Source organism: Pelobates fuscus, chromosome 3 (genome assembly GCF_036172605.1).
Source record: "Pelobates fuscus isolate aPelFus1 chromosome 3, aPelFus1.pri, whole genome shotgun sequence".
Lineage (NCBI taxonomy): Eukaryota > Metazoa > Chordata > Amphibia > Anura > Pelobatidae > Pelobates > Pelobates fuscus.
The window spans coordinates 366,670,176-366,686,401 of NC_086319.1; the positions used below are offsets into that span (position 1 = coordinate 366,670,176).

A 16,226-nucleotide genomic window follows, 5' to 3' on the forward strand; every position below is an offset into this window, starting at 1 on the left:
TAGTACGCCACTGGTGGGAAGTAAATACCATGTAGAGCTGAACAAAATTAGCGCTACTGGTACAGGGAGACTTACCCAGTACCTAATGGAGACTCCAGCGGTCTCAAGGGGCTTAACCCCAGGTTATTTACAAAAGAAAAAAATGAAAAACACAGAAAGATTCAGCCGCAAAAAGCAGGTGTATCAAGCTGTATAGATCTGGAAAAAATAAAGTAGTCACACAAATATAAACTAATAAAAGAATATCTTACACTCCTTGTGAAAAAAAAAAAAAAGATAGATAGATAAGCAACATCTATCCCAGAACCCTGATATTAGATATGAGTCTATGAACAAAATGTAGCACCAAAAATGAGCTTTAATGAATCATGCTCAGAGGTGTTCTCCAATATATATAAGGACTCAATATCAAATAGGGACGGAAAAAGGGAATAGATATAGGGATACAATCCCAATAAACTACCACTATAAAAATCCTCTAAGTCATATAGATACTAAAAAAGAAAGAGAAATGCCAGAAAAAAGTAATAAATGATGGGCTCATATATTAGTATCAAATATATAGATAGAGCTAATAGGAGGATGTAGATATCGATATTTTTTTCTCTTGAAGAGAGTTTAGAGAAGGGCTAAATGTTCCGTCCTGATGATGACCAGTAGAGGGCGGTAACTGTTAAAATGAAAATGAATCTTCCTCTGATATTTAGTGATAGTTCAGCATTCTCATTCAGTCAGAGGGTTTGACAGCACCAGCAAGCAGCCATGGACTTACTTCGTGTAATACCATATTTCTATTTGCTTTTATGCTCCACATTTGGACAGCTCCTTACTAAAAGAGGGATCATCAGCTCCAAGGAAGGTAAGAGCCATCCCCCATCATTTATTGTGGGTACCAATCCATGTCTGTCTCATAGTAATGTTGAGGTTTTATTTAAACTGGTTTTACTGTCTTCAATATTGCTATCTCTTTTAGTATTATTAACAATATTACATTGTTTTTATAATATTGTGTTTGTTTATTATGACCTTACTCTACCAGAAGTCTCTCCAGTTTGGAGGAACAGATGGCACCCCCCACCCCAGGGTAATATAATTAGGTTAATCAGGTTGCTGGGCAGTAGGAGCTTAGTAGCTATGGAAACAATGTGTGTTCTGATATAATGACCAGTATATTTTCTGAAATTGTAAAACTGTCTTTATGTTTTTTTATTGCACACCGTATCATACACCTGGCATGGCATAATCCTACAGCGACTCTTTTTCAAATGACATTATTAATAATCTTTCTACCTACCTTCATACACACGACTTGCAAATACACAGATATACTTAATTAAAAGAGAATCTCTGTGCTCGCAACTCTACAACAAAAAAAATATAATTTAAGGACGTTAAATTATTCATTACATTATTAAAGGGAGAAGCGTAGACTTTGATTTAACCATTTCCCCCCTTAAGTTATTTAAATGTATTATATTCATTAATATTGACACTTAAATATATATTTGCGCTTTCTCCTTAATCCCTATGTATATTTAGACAAATGGAGGTCATTTAGTTGCTCCAATGGCCATTGGAGGTAAGGCCCGCCAGCCAACGTCAAGGCAGACCCCCCTAAGCGGGTCCTAACACTGACCCTTCAGCCTGCTTCCTTGAGCTTCTGGCAAAAATATCTCTAATGAGACAGAAATGGGTATGGTTACAATGCTGCTGCCCATCCCATGTGTTCCCTATTAAGGGTTAATAAGTAAAGGGGTGTATATAAAAAATACCCATTTCTGTCTCATTAGAGATATTTTTGCCAGAAGCTCAAGGAAGCAGGCTGAAGGGTCAGTGTTAGGACCCGCTTAGGGGGGTCTGCCTTGACGTTGGCAGGCGGGCCTTACCTCCAATGGCCATTGGAGCAACTAAATGACCTCCATTTGTCTAAATATACATAGGGATTAAGGAGAAAGCGCAAGTAACATTTTCTTTACTTTGGTTTTTACTATATAATGGGGCTGATGTGTATTGTAGTCATTGCAGCTGGCCCAGCAGTAATGGGACTAAGCGCAGGACTTCTCTTTTTGTATTTTTAAATATATATTGTTGCGTATTGGAAAAGACAAAAGATTATAAATAATGTTAAGAGTATATTCTGATTCTTCTGTCGGTAACCAGCTGTCCCATTCCATGCCTCCAGTGAGTTCAGACACCGTGACGAAATAACAATATAGAATATTGATTTCACATACTATAGCTTACAGAGTTATTCACTGAAGTGAGAATTATTGGGAATTAAACGTGAATTTTAAATTTAAGGCCAAAATAGCCAAAATTGATTTTTTTTCCCAAGTCCAAATGCTTCCAATTTGCCTACGGAATTCTCCCCAAATTCTCACTTTAGTGAATAATCTGGTTGTTGTGTGTTTCACCCTGCTGGCGTGGAGGGGAGGCAGGGTGGATTTTGTATTGTGTTTCAGCGCAATAGGTGGTTCAACGTTTGAATTCCCGACAGTCCATTCTGTGCTGAATGACTCTGCTTGTTGCATTTTTAGTTATTTTATCAGTAACTGCATTCTATCTTGGACGTCACTTGTGAAATGCAATATGTTCAAATCCTAGTTTTGCCATAATCAGCGTAGTTGACAGATGCTTACTATAAAAAAAATGTATTTACGCAGCGCCCTTTCTATTAATGGCAGCTAATCTATTATTGGCAGCGACTCTATAAATGACAGCGACTATTTTCCTTCATCTTATTATTGTATTAATGACCGCTATCCCCCTAATCCCCACCAACTCATACCCTCTTATTGGCACCGTCTCATCCATGCCATCTACCACCCTATAAACAGCACTTACTTCTTCTCATCCATGACAAACCACACATGGTTAATGGCAGCCTCCCCCTCAACCTCATCAAATCCCACCCTATTCTTAGTTCTCATGCATGGCATAGCACGCCTTTCTATAAAATACCACCTGTTCTTCCTTTCATACAGCATGCCTCCACCCTCACATTTTTCCAGTGATCCATCCCGTTATAATTTTAAATTATTTACGGTATATAGCACCGACATATTCCGCAGCGCTGTACAACAGGTAAACTAAACAGACACTAAATTCTGTTGGGGGCTTGTTTGGAAGGAAGGAGCACAGTAACTGGGAAAAGTATAGATGGAGGAAGTAAGGGACGAGGAATTAAGGGGAGAGCTGCCTCAGTTATATCAAGTACCTGCCTCATTCATATCAGGTTCCCAACCATTGCCCCTCACTGATTCTACGTTCTTCTTACCCCTTACTGTCGTCAATAACAAGCCATTAAGGTATGCGTAATGTCATCTTTTCATGGCTTCTCAGTACTCATCCTGAATTATAAATGTCGTATTCCCTTACATTCTGTCTTTTTCACGCTAGCTTCTTACATTCCTGTTAGTATCAACCACCCCCCCCCCCCCCATTTGTGTCAGCAGCGTCTGTATAATTAATTCAGAAGGGTGTGTTTCTGCCTGACAATCTGAACGCCTGCTTAAAATCCACACAGCACGGATGAAGGAATAAAATGGAGGCCAGTCTGCCTCAAGCCATTGTACTTGCAACGAGAAACATGCTAATCAGATAGAAACACAAATGCTGGATATAACATAACGCTGCGTCGGAAAATAGTCTTCCCCATTATTTAGAAAATGTGCCCCTAAAGAAAACATGAGGGGGTTAAAAAAAAAAAATCAGCTAGCAATAGCTGCAGATCTGCTGTCTGCAGCCTTTGTAAGCCCTCCTCTTTTTAAACGTGACACAGATCTATTGACCAATCAGTGGCTTCTCACTGAGACGTCTTTGTGCTGGAGCCACAAGCCCAGCTGTGGAGATCTTTCAGCGAGAATTTATGAAAATCCCAAATTTTTAAATTAAATAAAAATTTTAATGATAGACTCCAGTCACATAAAAGACGTCAGCATTCTGAGTGTGATGATCGTTCTTTTGATCTCACACTTCAAAGGCTCATTCTTAGCATAAGGCTGGGCCATCATCATCCAGCATTAGAGCATACTTTGCAGTAATTAGTGGCGCTGAGTGTATCTAATGGCAGGGACTAATGCTCAGCTGCCCTTTTTTTACATAAACGTAAGTAAACGGAATCCTCTGTCAGTCCGTCTGGACATTATAGAGCATAAAGTATCAAGTTTAATTATTAAAACGACAATTCAAAGTACATTTCCAGATTTAAGGTTATAATAGTTGAACTGGAAAAATTGTCTAATTCAGCAATGCTTACAGTTCAACTACTTTGGCCTTAAATTTTAAATTCACTTTGAATTCTTACTTTAGCGAACAACCCTGTAAGTATTATTGCTTACTGGACAATAGCCTCCTATTCATGTTATAGTCTTTCATAAATTGTTACATTTCCTTCCTACATTTATCCGTTTGTTGTAATAATAATGTCATCATATCCGTTGTTCATCAAGTCATATTTGTCAACTATAAATTGTGACACAGCTGGACAACAGCTCACCTCATTACTAATATTTGAGGAAGTGCACATGTTTAGGATGACAAGGTGTGTGAGTCAGGAATCCGTCAAGCAGGTGAGGATCAAGACTAGATGATGGGAAAATGATAGAGGTGTAATAGCGACACTTGGAATGTCTGGCTTAACCCCTTAAGGACACATGACGTGTGACATGTCATGATTCCCTTTTATTCCAGAAGTTTGGTCCTTAAGGGGGTTAAAGGATTACTCAGTGAAGTTGTCTGGGTGTAGTAGTGTTTGTTACCCTGCAATGTAAAGCATTACAGTTTTATAGAAATGGCAATATTTACAAAGCATTACAGTTTTATAGAAATGGCAATATTTACATTGCGGGGTTAAATCCCCCTCTTATAGAGGCGCTTCCGTGGATTTGAGTAAAACTCAGTGGAACTGAGTGAAACGGAGTAGACTCGGTCATGTGATGTGAACGCCCCCATATAAAAGCACTGATTCAATGTCTTCCTAAGGGGAAGCTTGGATGTGTGTGTGGCTGCGCATGTACATCAGGTCACCTTTGCTTTATTGTAAGAAGCATTGTATTGGATCAGCTATAGAGGTGGCCATGTCATCAGGGGAGGCAGAAAAGTATGCAGGGCCGAGGAAGCCTCTGTGCTGGAAAAGAGTAGGTAAATCGTTTATTTTCTTAATTTTTAATGCACTTGGTGGGAGGACACCTGAATATACACAGGGACAAGGGGACACTAAAGCGTTAGGTATTCAGGTTTATATTTCTAATGCAGTAGTGTTCCTCAAATGCATGGAACCTCCGTTGACGGGAGAGGGATCTAACTCAGAAACAAAGCCTACGTCTCAGGGAATAAGAGAATCCCAAATACAGTTTATCAAGGTTGGGTCAAAGACACCAGGAGAATGCAAACACAAGGACAAGCCGAGTGAAAACCAGGAAATCACAAAGTACAGCGGAGTGCGCTATTAGGTCAAGAAAGAACCCCGAAATGGCACAGAGTAAAACTAAAGGGAGTTTAAATATGGAAACTATTTGGGACACTCCGGTGTCCCCCAGTATGTTGAAGCTGAGTCCTTGCTGGTGTCAAAGGAGTGCCCAATGATGCGAATGTCAGAGAGATGAAAAGCTATAGTAGTACTGCGTCCGGTGTCAGATGTGGGTAACACACGGGACTGCAGATCCAGAATCCATGATTGTTTAGGGAGAACAGCGCCCAATGTTGGAAATATACTGAGCAGAGAATGAACAAGCCCAGATTCCTAAATCTCTGGTATTTAACATTACACAGTAATGGAAAGGTACTACACCATTAAAGAAACAGTACATTCTATTTTATTTCCTTACTATAATCCTCTTACTCGCTTCCCCGTATCTACTTAAACCAATAATTTGCAGTGGATTTCCCAGATATCCTCTATTAAGCACTGAGCACAGGGCTATTTAACCTCTCTAACGATGCTGCGTGCTTACTGTGTCTAATGAAAATACAGAATTACATTTTAGCTTGATCTATAACTCGACAGATGTATTACATACTGATGTTCTAGTAGTCTGTGATATATAATATGTAATATATATAACCCCCGTCACTGTATATCGACCCAAAATAAACATGAACAAACCAGATACATTCTGGTGTCAAAAATAATTCCCTACACCTAGTCCATAGGTGCAAGTTAAGAAAGTGAGGTACAAAATACAGATCATTCCACTGTCCCCCCATCTTCTCTCCGAATCTCAGAACAGCAGCCTTCCACACTCAGTGGTGCAGTCCGTATAGGGAGTAGAAAGGTCCACATAGGGGCCCCTCGACCAGAATTAAAATTTTGTAAAAAAAAAATGTTGGGTTTTAATGCTATTCATACAATGATTTTAGTGTTTCAAGAAAATCCCAAACTCAAGGACGTACTAGACTTTATTCATAATTAACAATTCAGGGTTCTTTCCCATACTTTAGTGTAATTGCTTCCTCCTATTATTTGGGGATTTAAATAACGTTTTTTTAGCACTTCCTTATTTGGCTTGCCCTTCCTTTATAAACTCTCCCCTAGTAGGTATGATGACATGAATTTATTGTTATCTCAAAGACGTTATTTATTCCTAAATAGGGAACAATAGCTTATATTGTGTCATATCGTCTTTAGAGCTTTGTCATTAACTAGGACGTCAGTGTTGCGTTCTACTTCTCATTTATGCAATGAATCGATGTGAAAAAAACAAACCAAAGAAATATCTTAAAGTTCTTCTGCCTGCAGTTGCAATTACACCTCTCAAATACCTATTCAAGATGTTCCACTCAGCTTCTCATTTTGGTGTCTTTTTAATCCTATAAACCCTTGTCTAGAAGGGTGTTTTTGTTTGTTCCCAAAAAGCTGTTTCATTCATCAAGTTGGATGAGTGGAACTGCCCTAAAAACAGGTAGCAGTCATGCAACTATTGGCGGAGCCATCGTTTGCGCATGTACGGTTTTCTTTTTGGAAGGAAAGAGAGCTCAGTCTAAGTTGGACACAACTTATATAGGTAACCTGGAGCTGAGACTATTATAATTTGCAGAGTTGCTAAGTCTTTATCAGAGCTGAGAGTAGGTTCAGGATGCCGTATTTACCATTACCTTTGGAATCCTGAAAAGTTGTGATGGTGCTTAGAGCAACCCTTTAACTGTATCTTGTAACTTATTTATTTCCTTTTTGCAGTCTTCAATTTTTTGAGGGTCAATCAATTCAGTATTTTTTTTTAATTTTTTGTTTTTTAAATTCTTTATTTTTGATGTGCAGGGTATCGACAGGGTTACAGGGTATCGACATCCGCCACAACAGCGTGTTTCAAGATTTACAATAGTTAGGCAGTGGCATGAAAATTTGCATATTTTTATAATGTATATCAGGCTTGGTTGAACGCTATACTATGCACATTTTTATGTCATGAGTGTTAGTCGATTACGCATCTTTGTATAAACTTATTGCTTTCAGGTAGAGTGGGTCAGTGGCTTAAGTCGGTCACCCCAAGCCCTCAGTAGCAGGAGCCCCTGCGCAGAGGCGGCTCTCTAATTAGGCGATTTAGGCGGCCGCCTAAGGCCTCGCGCAGTCAGGGGCCTCGCGGCCGCCTAAATCGCCTGAGGGCAGACTGACATGTCGGGTTCTCGGTCTATGACCGAGGACCCGACACAGGAGGGGGCCCGGCGGCTTGCCCGGTATGCCGCCGGGTGCGAGGCCCCTCCTGTCAGGCCGCCCAGGGAGAGAGCCAGCCTCAGTCTGCAGCTCCGCCGGGTGTGAGCTGCAGACTGAGGTCTCGCGATCTCCAGCCAATCAGAGCGTTACCGCGGGTTACCACGGCAACGCTCTGAATGGAGATCGCGAGACTTTGCCCATGTGGTCTGCAGCTCTGCATCCGGCGGAGCTGCAGACCGGAAAGCCCACTGGACCACCAGGGAGCCATCCAGGACACTGGACCACCAGGGACAGATTGACCCCACTGGACCACCAGGGAAAAGGTACATTTTGACCCCATCTCATCCTGTCATCCCCATCTCACCCCCCCTCAGCCCATCTCACCCCCATCTCACCCTGTCACCCCCCCTCACCCCCATCTCACCCTGTCACCCCCCCTCACCCCATCTCACCCTGTCACCCCCCCTCACCCCATCTCACCCTGTCACCCCGTCACCCCCATCTCACCCCGTCACCCCATCTCACCCCATCACCCCCCTCACCCCATCTCACCCCCCCTCACCCCCTCTCACCCCCCCTCACCCCATCTCACCCTGTCGCACCCCATCTCACCCTGTCGCCCCCCCCTCACCCCATCGCCCCCCTCACCCCATCTCACCCTGTCACCCCATCTTACCCTGTCACCCCCTCACGCTGTCACCCCCCCTCACCCTGCCACCCCACTTCTCACCACCTTCTCACCCTGCCACTTCACCCTGTCACCCCCCTCACCCTGCCACTTCACCCTGTCACCCCTCTCTCACACTGCTACCCCACCTGTCACCCTGCCCCCCACCTGTCACCCCATCTCACCCTGCCACCCCACCTGTCACCTCCTTTCACCATGTCACCCCCCTCTCACGCTGCCACCCCATCTGCCACCCCACCTCTCACTCTGCCACCCCACCTGTCACCCCCTCTCACCCTGTCACCCCACCTCTTACTCTGTCACCCACCCTGTGACCCCCACACTGTCACCCACCCTGTCACTCCCCACACACGGTCACCCCACCTCTTACTCTGTCACCCCCTCTCACCCTGCCACCCCACCTGTCACCCCCTCACCCTTTCTCCCCTCTCACCCCACATCTGACCCTGTCACTCACCCTGCCACCCCACCTGTCACCCTCTAATACTGTTACTCCCTCTCACCCTGCCACCCCACCTGTCACCCCCCTCACCCTGCCTCCCCTCTCACCCCACATCTGACCCTGTCACTCACCCTGCCACCCCACCTGTCACCCCCTCTCACCCTGCCACCTCACCTGTCACCCCCTCTCACTCTGCCACCTCACCTGTCACCCCACCTCTTACTCTGTCACCCACCCTGTGAGCCCCCACACTATGTCACCCACCTTACTCTGTCACCTTACCCTGTCACTCCCCACACACCGTCACCCCACCTCACACTGTCACCCTCTCTCACCCCACATCTGACCCTGTCACTCACCCTGCCACCCCACCTGTCGCCCTGCCACCTCACCTGTCACCCCCTCTCACCCTGCCACCTCACCTGTCACCCCCTCTCACCCTGCCACCTCACCGGTCACCCCCTCTCACTCTGCCACCTCACCTGTCACCCCACCTCTTACTCTGCCACCCACCCTGTGACCCCCCACACTGTCACCCACCTTTCTCTGTCACCTTACCCTGTCACTCCCCACACACCGTCACCCCCTCTAACACCGTCACCCCCTCTAACACCGTCACCCCCTCTCACACTGTCACCCACCTTTCTCTGTCACCTTACCCTGTCACTCCCCACACACCGTCACCCCCTCTAACACCGTCACCCCCTCTAACACCGTCACCCCCTCTCACACCGTCACCCCCTCTCACACCGTCACCCCCTCTCACACCGTCACGCCCTCTCACACCGTCACGCCCTCTCACACCGTCACGCCCTCTCACACCGTCACGCCCTCTCACACCGTCACGCCCTCTCACACCGTCACGCCCTCTAACACCGTCACGCCCTCTAACACCGTCACGCCCTCTAACACCGTCACGCCCTCTAACACCGTCACGCCCTCTAACACCGTCACGCCCTCTAACACCGTCACGCCCTCTAACACCGTCACGCCCTCTAACACCGTCACGCCCTCTAACACCGTCACGCCCTCTAACACCGTCACGCCCTCTAACACCGTCACCCCCCTCTAACACCGTCACCCCCCTCTAACACCGTCACCCCCCTCTAACACCGTCACCCCCTCTAACACCGTCACCCCCCTCTAACACCGTCACCCCCCTCTAACACCGTCACCCCCCTCTAACACCGTCACCCCCCTCTAACACCGTCACCCCCCTCTAACACCGTCACCCCCCTCTAACACCGTCTCCCCCCTCTAACACCGTCTCCCCCCTCTAACACCGTCTCCCCCCTCTAACACCGTCTCCCCCCTCTAACACCGTCTCCCCCCTCTAACACCGTCTCCCCCCTCTAACACCGTCTCCCCCTCTAACACCGTCTCCCCCCTCTAACACCGTCTCCCCCCTCTAACACCGTCTCCCCCCTCTAACACCGTCTCCCCCCTCTAACACCGTCTCCCCCCTCTAACACCGTCTCCCCCCTCTAACACCGTCTCCCCCCTCTAACACCGTCTCCCCCCTCTAACACCGTCTCCCCCCTCTAACACCGTCTCCCCCCTCTAACACCGTCTCCCCCCTCTAACACCGTCTCCCCCCTCTAACACCGTCTCCCCCCTCTAACACCGTCTCCCCCCTCTAACACCGTCTCCCCCCTCTAACACCGTCTCCCCCCTCTAACACCGTCTCCCCCCTCTAACACCGTCTCCCCCCTCTAACACCGTCTCCCCCCTCTAACACCAGGTCTCCCCCCCTCTCTCTGTCACCCTCCCTCTCATGCTGTCACCCTCCCTCTTTCTCTCCCCTCTTACTCTGTTACACCCCTTACACAAATGTCACCCCCTCTTACTCTGTCACCCCCTTACACTAATGTAACACTCTCACACTAATGCCACCCCCTCTTACTCTGTCACCCCCTTACACTAATGTAACACTCTCACACTAATGCCACCCCCTCTTACTCTGTCACCCCCTTACACTAATGTAACACTCTCACACTAATGCCACCCCCTCACACTATGCCACCTCCCTACACACTCTGTCACCTCTCTCCACACACTCTGTCACCTCTCTCCACACACTCTGTCACCTCTCTCCACACACTCTGTCACCTCTCTCCACACACTCTGTCACCTCTCTCCACACACTCTGTCACCTCTCTCCACACACTCTGTCACCTACCTCCATACACTCTGTCACCTACCTCCATACACACTATCGCTCCCTCTAAACACACGGGCACCACTCTGCGCACTCTGGCACCCTCCTGCTCTTTTACACTCACCCTGCCACAGTTACTCCTTTACTCACCCTGTAACCCCTAAAGGCAATCATTCTACACACTGTCATAAAACATAGCGTCGCCATGAACTTAATAAAGGCCACAGGCAGTACACAAACATACACATGCTCAGGGAAACATACATACATATACAAAGATACTCACTGGCAGACACACACTCTCAGGCACACACAGGTAGACAATGCAACAATGTATACAAAGACTAGTTCTCTATATCCAGTACTGCAAGCTTCCCCTTCAATATATCTACGGCTTCTTATACACACACACAAGTCAACTGCAATTTTTTTCCAATAATGGTGTTAGTGGGGGCCTCATGTATGAATTTCGCCTAAGGCCTCGCCAAGTCTAGAGCCGCCACTGCCCCTGCGCGTGTATAAGATTGAGTGGTCAAGCAGTCTGCCGTGGTGTGTGGCTGTGCAGAGCCTAGTGTAGGCGTTTGGTGTAAGCTGTGCCCTCTGGACTGTGTGTGTTTGCGCGGACATGTCAGTTGCGTGAGGGTATGATAGTGGTTGTCGGTGGTATGAGGAGCGCTATTGAAGATGATAGAGAAAGTAACAACGATAATAATAACCATGAAAATCTAAGTAATAACAACCCCCAAACGTTCAGTGTCACCAGCATAATTAGGTACACCCGAACACTGTAGTTAATAAAGGATAGCTAGCGTCTCTGAGTGTCTCTAATCTTGCCCAAGACAGTTGGTGTCAGTATATATGGCCTCTCAGCCGCGGCTGGGCCTGGGATAGTCCCGATTAATGGGCCGGTGTGTTGCCTCATCATGAGTGTGTTCCGTGAGGTGGGGTCGTAGATGATATGCAATTCTCTTAGGTCTACTTAGCCTTGTTGTTAGCCAGTGCGGGTGCGGTGTGTCTGCTCGTTTTCCCCCTGTGCAGTGGCTCGCTCCGTGCTTCCGGTGGGGACTTCACTGACCTGTTGCATGTCCATAGTTTCAGGGTGTCATTTCTGAGGTACCGTTGGGTGGGTGGTGCTGTTTGGTGTGTTGGAGTGGGGCGCATCGTTGTGCCTCGGGCTCTGGCCTCTTAGCTCTTTCATTAGGTAAGTAGTTTGGTCCATGGCGCCGGAAGCGATGTTTGTGGTGCCGCCATTTGTTTTGTGTCTCCCCTCCTCTTTTCCCATTGGCCTTTGATGGTAGTTGTTTATTTGGGGCCCTGCGGTGCTTACTGGCAGTCTGTTCTCTCGCGTGTCAGGGCAGTAAGGATCAGTGGTCCGTTCTGGGCTCTGTGGGTCAGCTCTTCCTCGTGTGGCTTCCGCCATCTTGGATTTGGGCTTCGGGCCTACGCCACGGCCTGGTGTGATATGACCTCCAAGTATGGCTGTGTGGTGAGGACCGGGATCACCCCCCTGGCCCAGAGGATGGGGGGACCGGGTTCGCACAGATGCAGTGTGGTTGTCGGGCTACGTGTCGGGCTAGCGGAGCGGCGGCCATCCACTCCACTCACCGCCAGGAAGGTCCTGCTGTTCATAGCAGAGATCTCCCCTCCATTATTTTTTAAACGTTCGAGATATGTTTTATTTCTAAATATCTGATCTAGAATATCTCTCTGTCTCTTTATTTATCCTCAAAATGAACAAATAAATTCAATTAAATGTGTTAATGTCTACCTCTTTTTTCCGAGTTTGTGAAAATGCTAACTTTGCAGTTATTCTTATTTTTCACTTTTGGAAACTGTTTAAATAGTGTTCATTATGTGAGAGCTTTCAGTGGATCTAATTCCTGAATACTAGCTATGGACCTTACGTTGATATATACTATGGATACCAAACTAAGGCCTCCATTTAATATTGCTGGAGAATCTTTCTAAATCATTTTTTTTTTTAATTCTTTATTTTTGTAGTGCATGGAGGTATAACAAATGAGCATGTGGTACCCCAACGGCATTCCTCATGCTTTTCAAGTAACAATTGTAATAATAGGGTATATGTTAATACGTGCACATTTTATATGTTAAATTATTATGAGGTTTGTCAGTCAGATTCAACAACTTGGTAGTGTTTAGACAGGCTTAGACAATTTAAGAACATCTTTGAATTTAAACAGGCTTAAGCTTACATCATAGTGAATACGTTATATTAAGCAGTGCGTGAGTATATAAATCTACATACTGAGAACCAGGGTGAGGCTATCTATGTCTGAGGTGGTTAACTATGGCTGTCTGGCATGAATAAAAGTAGCATGTTTCAACTATATTAGTAGTTAGACTAGTTTGCACTAAAACATGGAAGACATCCTAGTATGAATCGTGATCAACCGCTCTCAGAGACTATGCATTGCGACATGTATAGGATGTGGAAAGGTTAACTGTTATGACTGTCTATAGACGAAGTGGCTTTAGCTGCACCTTAAAGGACCACTCTAGTGCCAGGAAAGCATACTCGTTTTCCTGGCACTAGAGTGCCCTGAGGGTGCCCCCACCCTCAGGGACCCCCTCCCGCCCGGCTCTGGAAAGGGGAAAAGGGGTAAAACTTACCTTTTTTCCAGCGCTGGGCGGGGAGCTCTCCTCCTCCTCTCCGCCTCCGTTCCTCCCAGTCGGCTGAATGCGCACGCGCGGCAAGAGCTGCGCGCGCATTCAGCCGGTCACATAGGAAAGCATTCATAATGCTTTCCTATGGACGCTTGCGTGCTCTCACTGTGATTTTCACAGTGAGAATCACGCAAGCGCCTCTAGCGGCTGTCAGTGAGACAGCCACTAGAGGAAATAGGGGAAGGCTTAACTAATTGATAAACATAGCAGTTTCTCTGAAACTGCTATGTTTATAAAACAATTAGTTAACCCTAGCTGGACCTGGCACCCAGACCACTTCATTAAGCTGAAGTGGTCTGGGGGCCTAGAGTGGTCCTTTAAGGATCACCAGTCCGTGGGTGCTGTATCTCTGCGACTGCTATTCAGGAGCCATAATTTGCTGGGTATTGTTGCCAATGCTATTCAGGAGCCATAGATTGCCGAGTATTGTTGCCAATGCTATTCAGGAGCCATAGCTTGCCGGGTATTGTTGCCAATGCTATTCGGTGGGTGAGCAGTACCCCTACCCCCCCACAGCAGTACCCCTACCCCCCCACAACAGTACCCCTACCCCCCTAGCAGTACCCCTACCCCCCAAGCAGAACCCCTACCCCCCCACCCACAGCACCCCTACCCCCCCACAAAGTACCCCTACCCCCCCAGCAGTACCCCTACCCCCCACACATAGCACCCCTACCCCCACACAGCACCCCTACCCCCACACAGCACCCCTACCCCCCCACACAGCACCCCTACCCCCCCACACAGTACCCCTACCCCCCCAGCACCCTTACCTCCCCCCAGCACCCTTACCCCCGCCCAGCACCCTTACCCCCGCCCAGCACCCTTACCCCCGCTCAGCACCCTTACCCCCGCCCAGCACCCTTACCCCCGCCCAGCACCCTTACCCCCGCCCAGCACCCTTACCCCCGCCCAGCACCCTTACCCCCGCCCAGCACCCTTACCCCCACACAGCACCCCTACCCCCACACAGCACCCCTCTCACACACACATTACCCCTCATACACACACACATACAGCACACTTCTCACACACACACACACACACACAGCACCCCCACACACTTACACAGCACCCCCCACACACTTACACAGCACCCCCCACACACTTACACAGCACCCCTCATACACACACACACAGCACCCCTCATACACACACACACAGCACCCCTCATACACACACACACAACACCCCCCCACACACACAGCACCCCCACACACACATGCACCCCCCCACACACACGCACCCCCCCACACACACGCAATTGCCTTGGTTGGCACTTTAAGGAAAAAAAAGTTGGCATGTATTGCGGTTTGGGCACTCGGGCTCAAAAAGGTTCGCCATCACTGCAATAGGGTATATGTTAATACGTGCACATTTTATATGTTAAATTATTATAAGGTTTGTCAGTCAGATTCAACAACTTGGTAGTGTTTAGACAGGCTTAGACAATTTAAGAACATCTTTGAATTTAAACAGGCTTAAGCTTACGTCATAGTGAATACGTTATATTAAGCAGTGCGTGAGTATATAAATCTACATACTGAGAACCAGGGTGAGGCTATCTATGTCTGAGGTGGTTAACTATGGTTGTCTGGCATGAATAAAAGTAGCATGTTTCAACTATATTAGTAGTTAGACTAGTTTGCACTAAAACATGGAAGACATCCTAGTATGAATCGTGATCAACCGCTCTCAGAGACTATGCATTGCGACATGTATAGGATGTGGAAAGGTTAACTGTTATGACTGTCTATAGACGAAGTGGCTTTAGCTGCACCTTAAGGATCACCAGTCCGTGGGTGCTGTATCTCTGCGACTGCTATTCAGGAGCCATAGATTGCCGGGTATTGTTGCCAATGCTATTCAGGAGCCATAGATTGCCGGGTATTGTTGCCAATGCTATTCAGGAGCCATAGCTTGCCGGGTATTGTTGCCAATGCTATTCGGTGGGTGAGTCCTGTAGCCTCCTGGTGGGCTAGAGTCCATAAAGCCCGGTGCTGGCCCTCCAAAGTCATGGTACTGCCCAGTCATCCTATGCCCGTTCGGGGCCTGGGTCTGAGGCTGGCGCATGGAGCAGCACTGCAGTGCTTGGTAAGGATGCCGGTCCGGTCTCGTACCTGCAGAAGGGGCTGTAGCATCCTGTGAGGGGTTTGTAGTCCGACAGGGCTCTGGGTCGGCCCCGGTGTTTTCGGCTGCTGGGCCCGGTCGGTCCGTCTCGCGGGTCCAGTCCGGTGCCTCTCGTCTCTCCGTGTGTTCCTCAGAGGCCTTTTTATCATGGGCTTGGGAGCTCGTCTCCTCTGGTGGCGAGGGGTTCGCTTGCGGCGTGTGCGGTACATCGGGGTGGGCCCTCTGCCACCCTTACAACTGGGTGAGCTGTCTGTTTGTACAGCAGGAGCTTGGGGATGAAGTGTGCTCATGGTGTGATGTCCTGAACAGTTCACCGGGAACCGTTCGCCGGCGAACATAGCGTGTTCGCGGATGTTCGGTCCGCCCCCTATTCGTCATGGAGATGGGAGGGTCTGGGAGGGAGGGTCTGCTGCTGATTGACTGGAATGTGTCTGCTGACTGTGAGGTACAGGGTCAAAGTTTACTCAAT

At 47.6% G+C, this 16,226-nt stretch overlaps 1 protein-coding gene across 1 annotated transcript in view; it reads left to right on the forward strand.

Moving 5' to 3' along the window:
* Positions 1 to 715: 715 nt before the first annotated feature.
* The window catches only part of SEMA7A (semaphorin 7A (JohnMiltonHagen blood group)), a 42,236-nt gene continuing 26,725 nt past the window's right edge, over positions 716 to 16,226 (forward strand). The window contains exon 1 of the mRNA XM_063449346.1: positions 716 to 859. Within this exon, the coding sequence (XP_063305416.1) occupies positions 763 to 859 (97 nt within the window). The 5' untranslated portion in view covers positions 716 to 762. The remainder of the gene's footprint in view (positions 860 to 16,226) is intronic.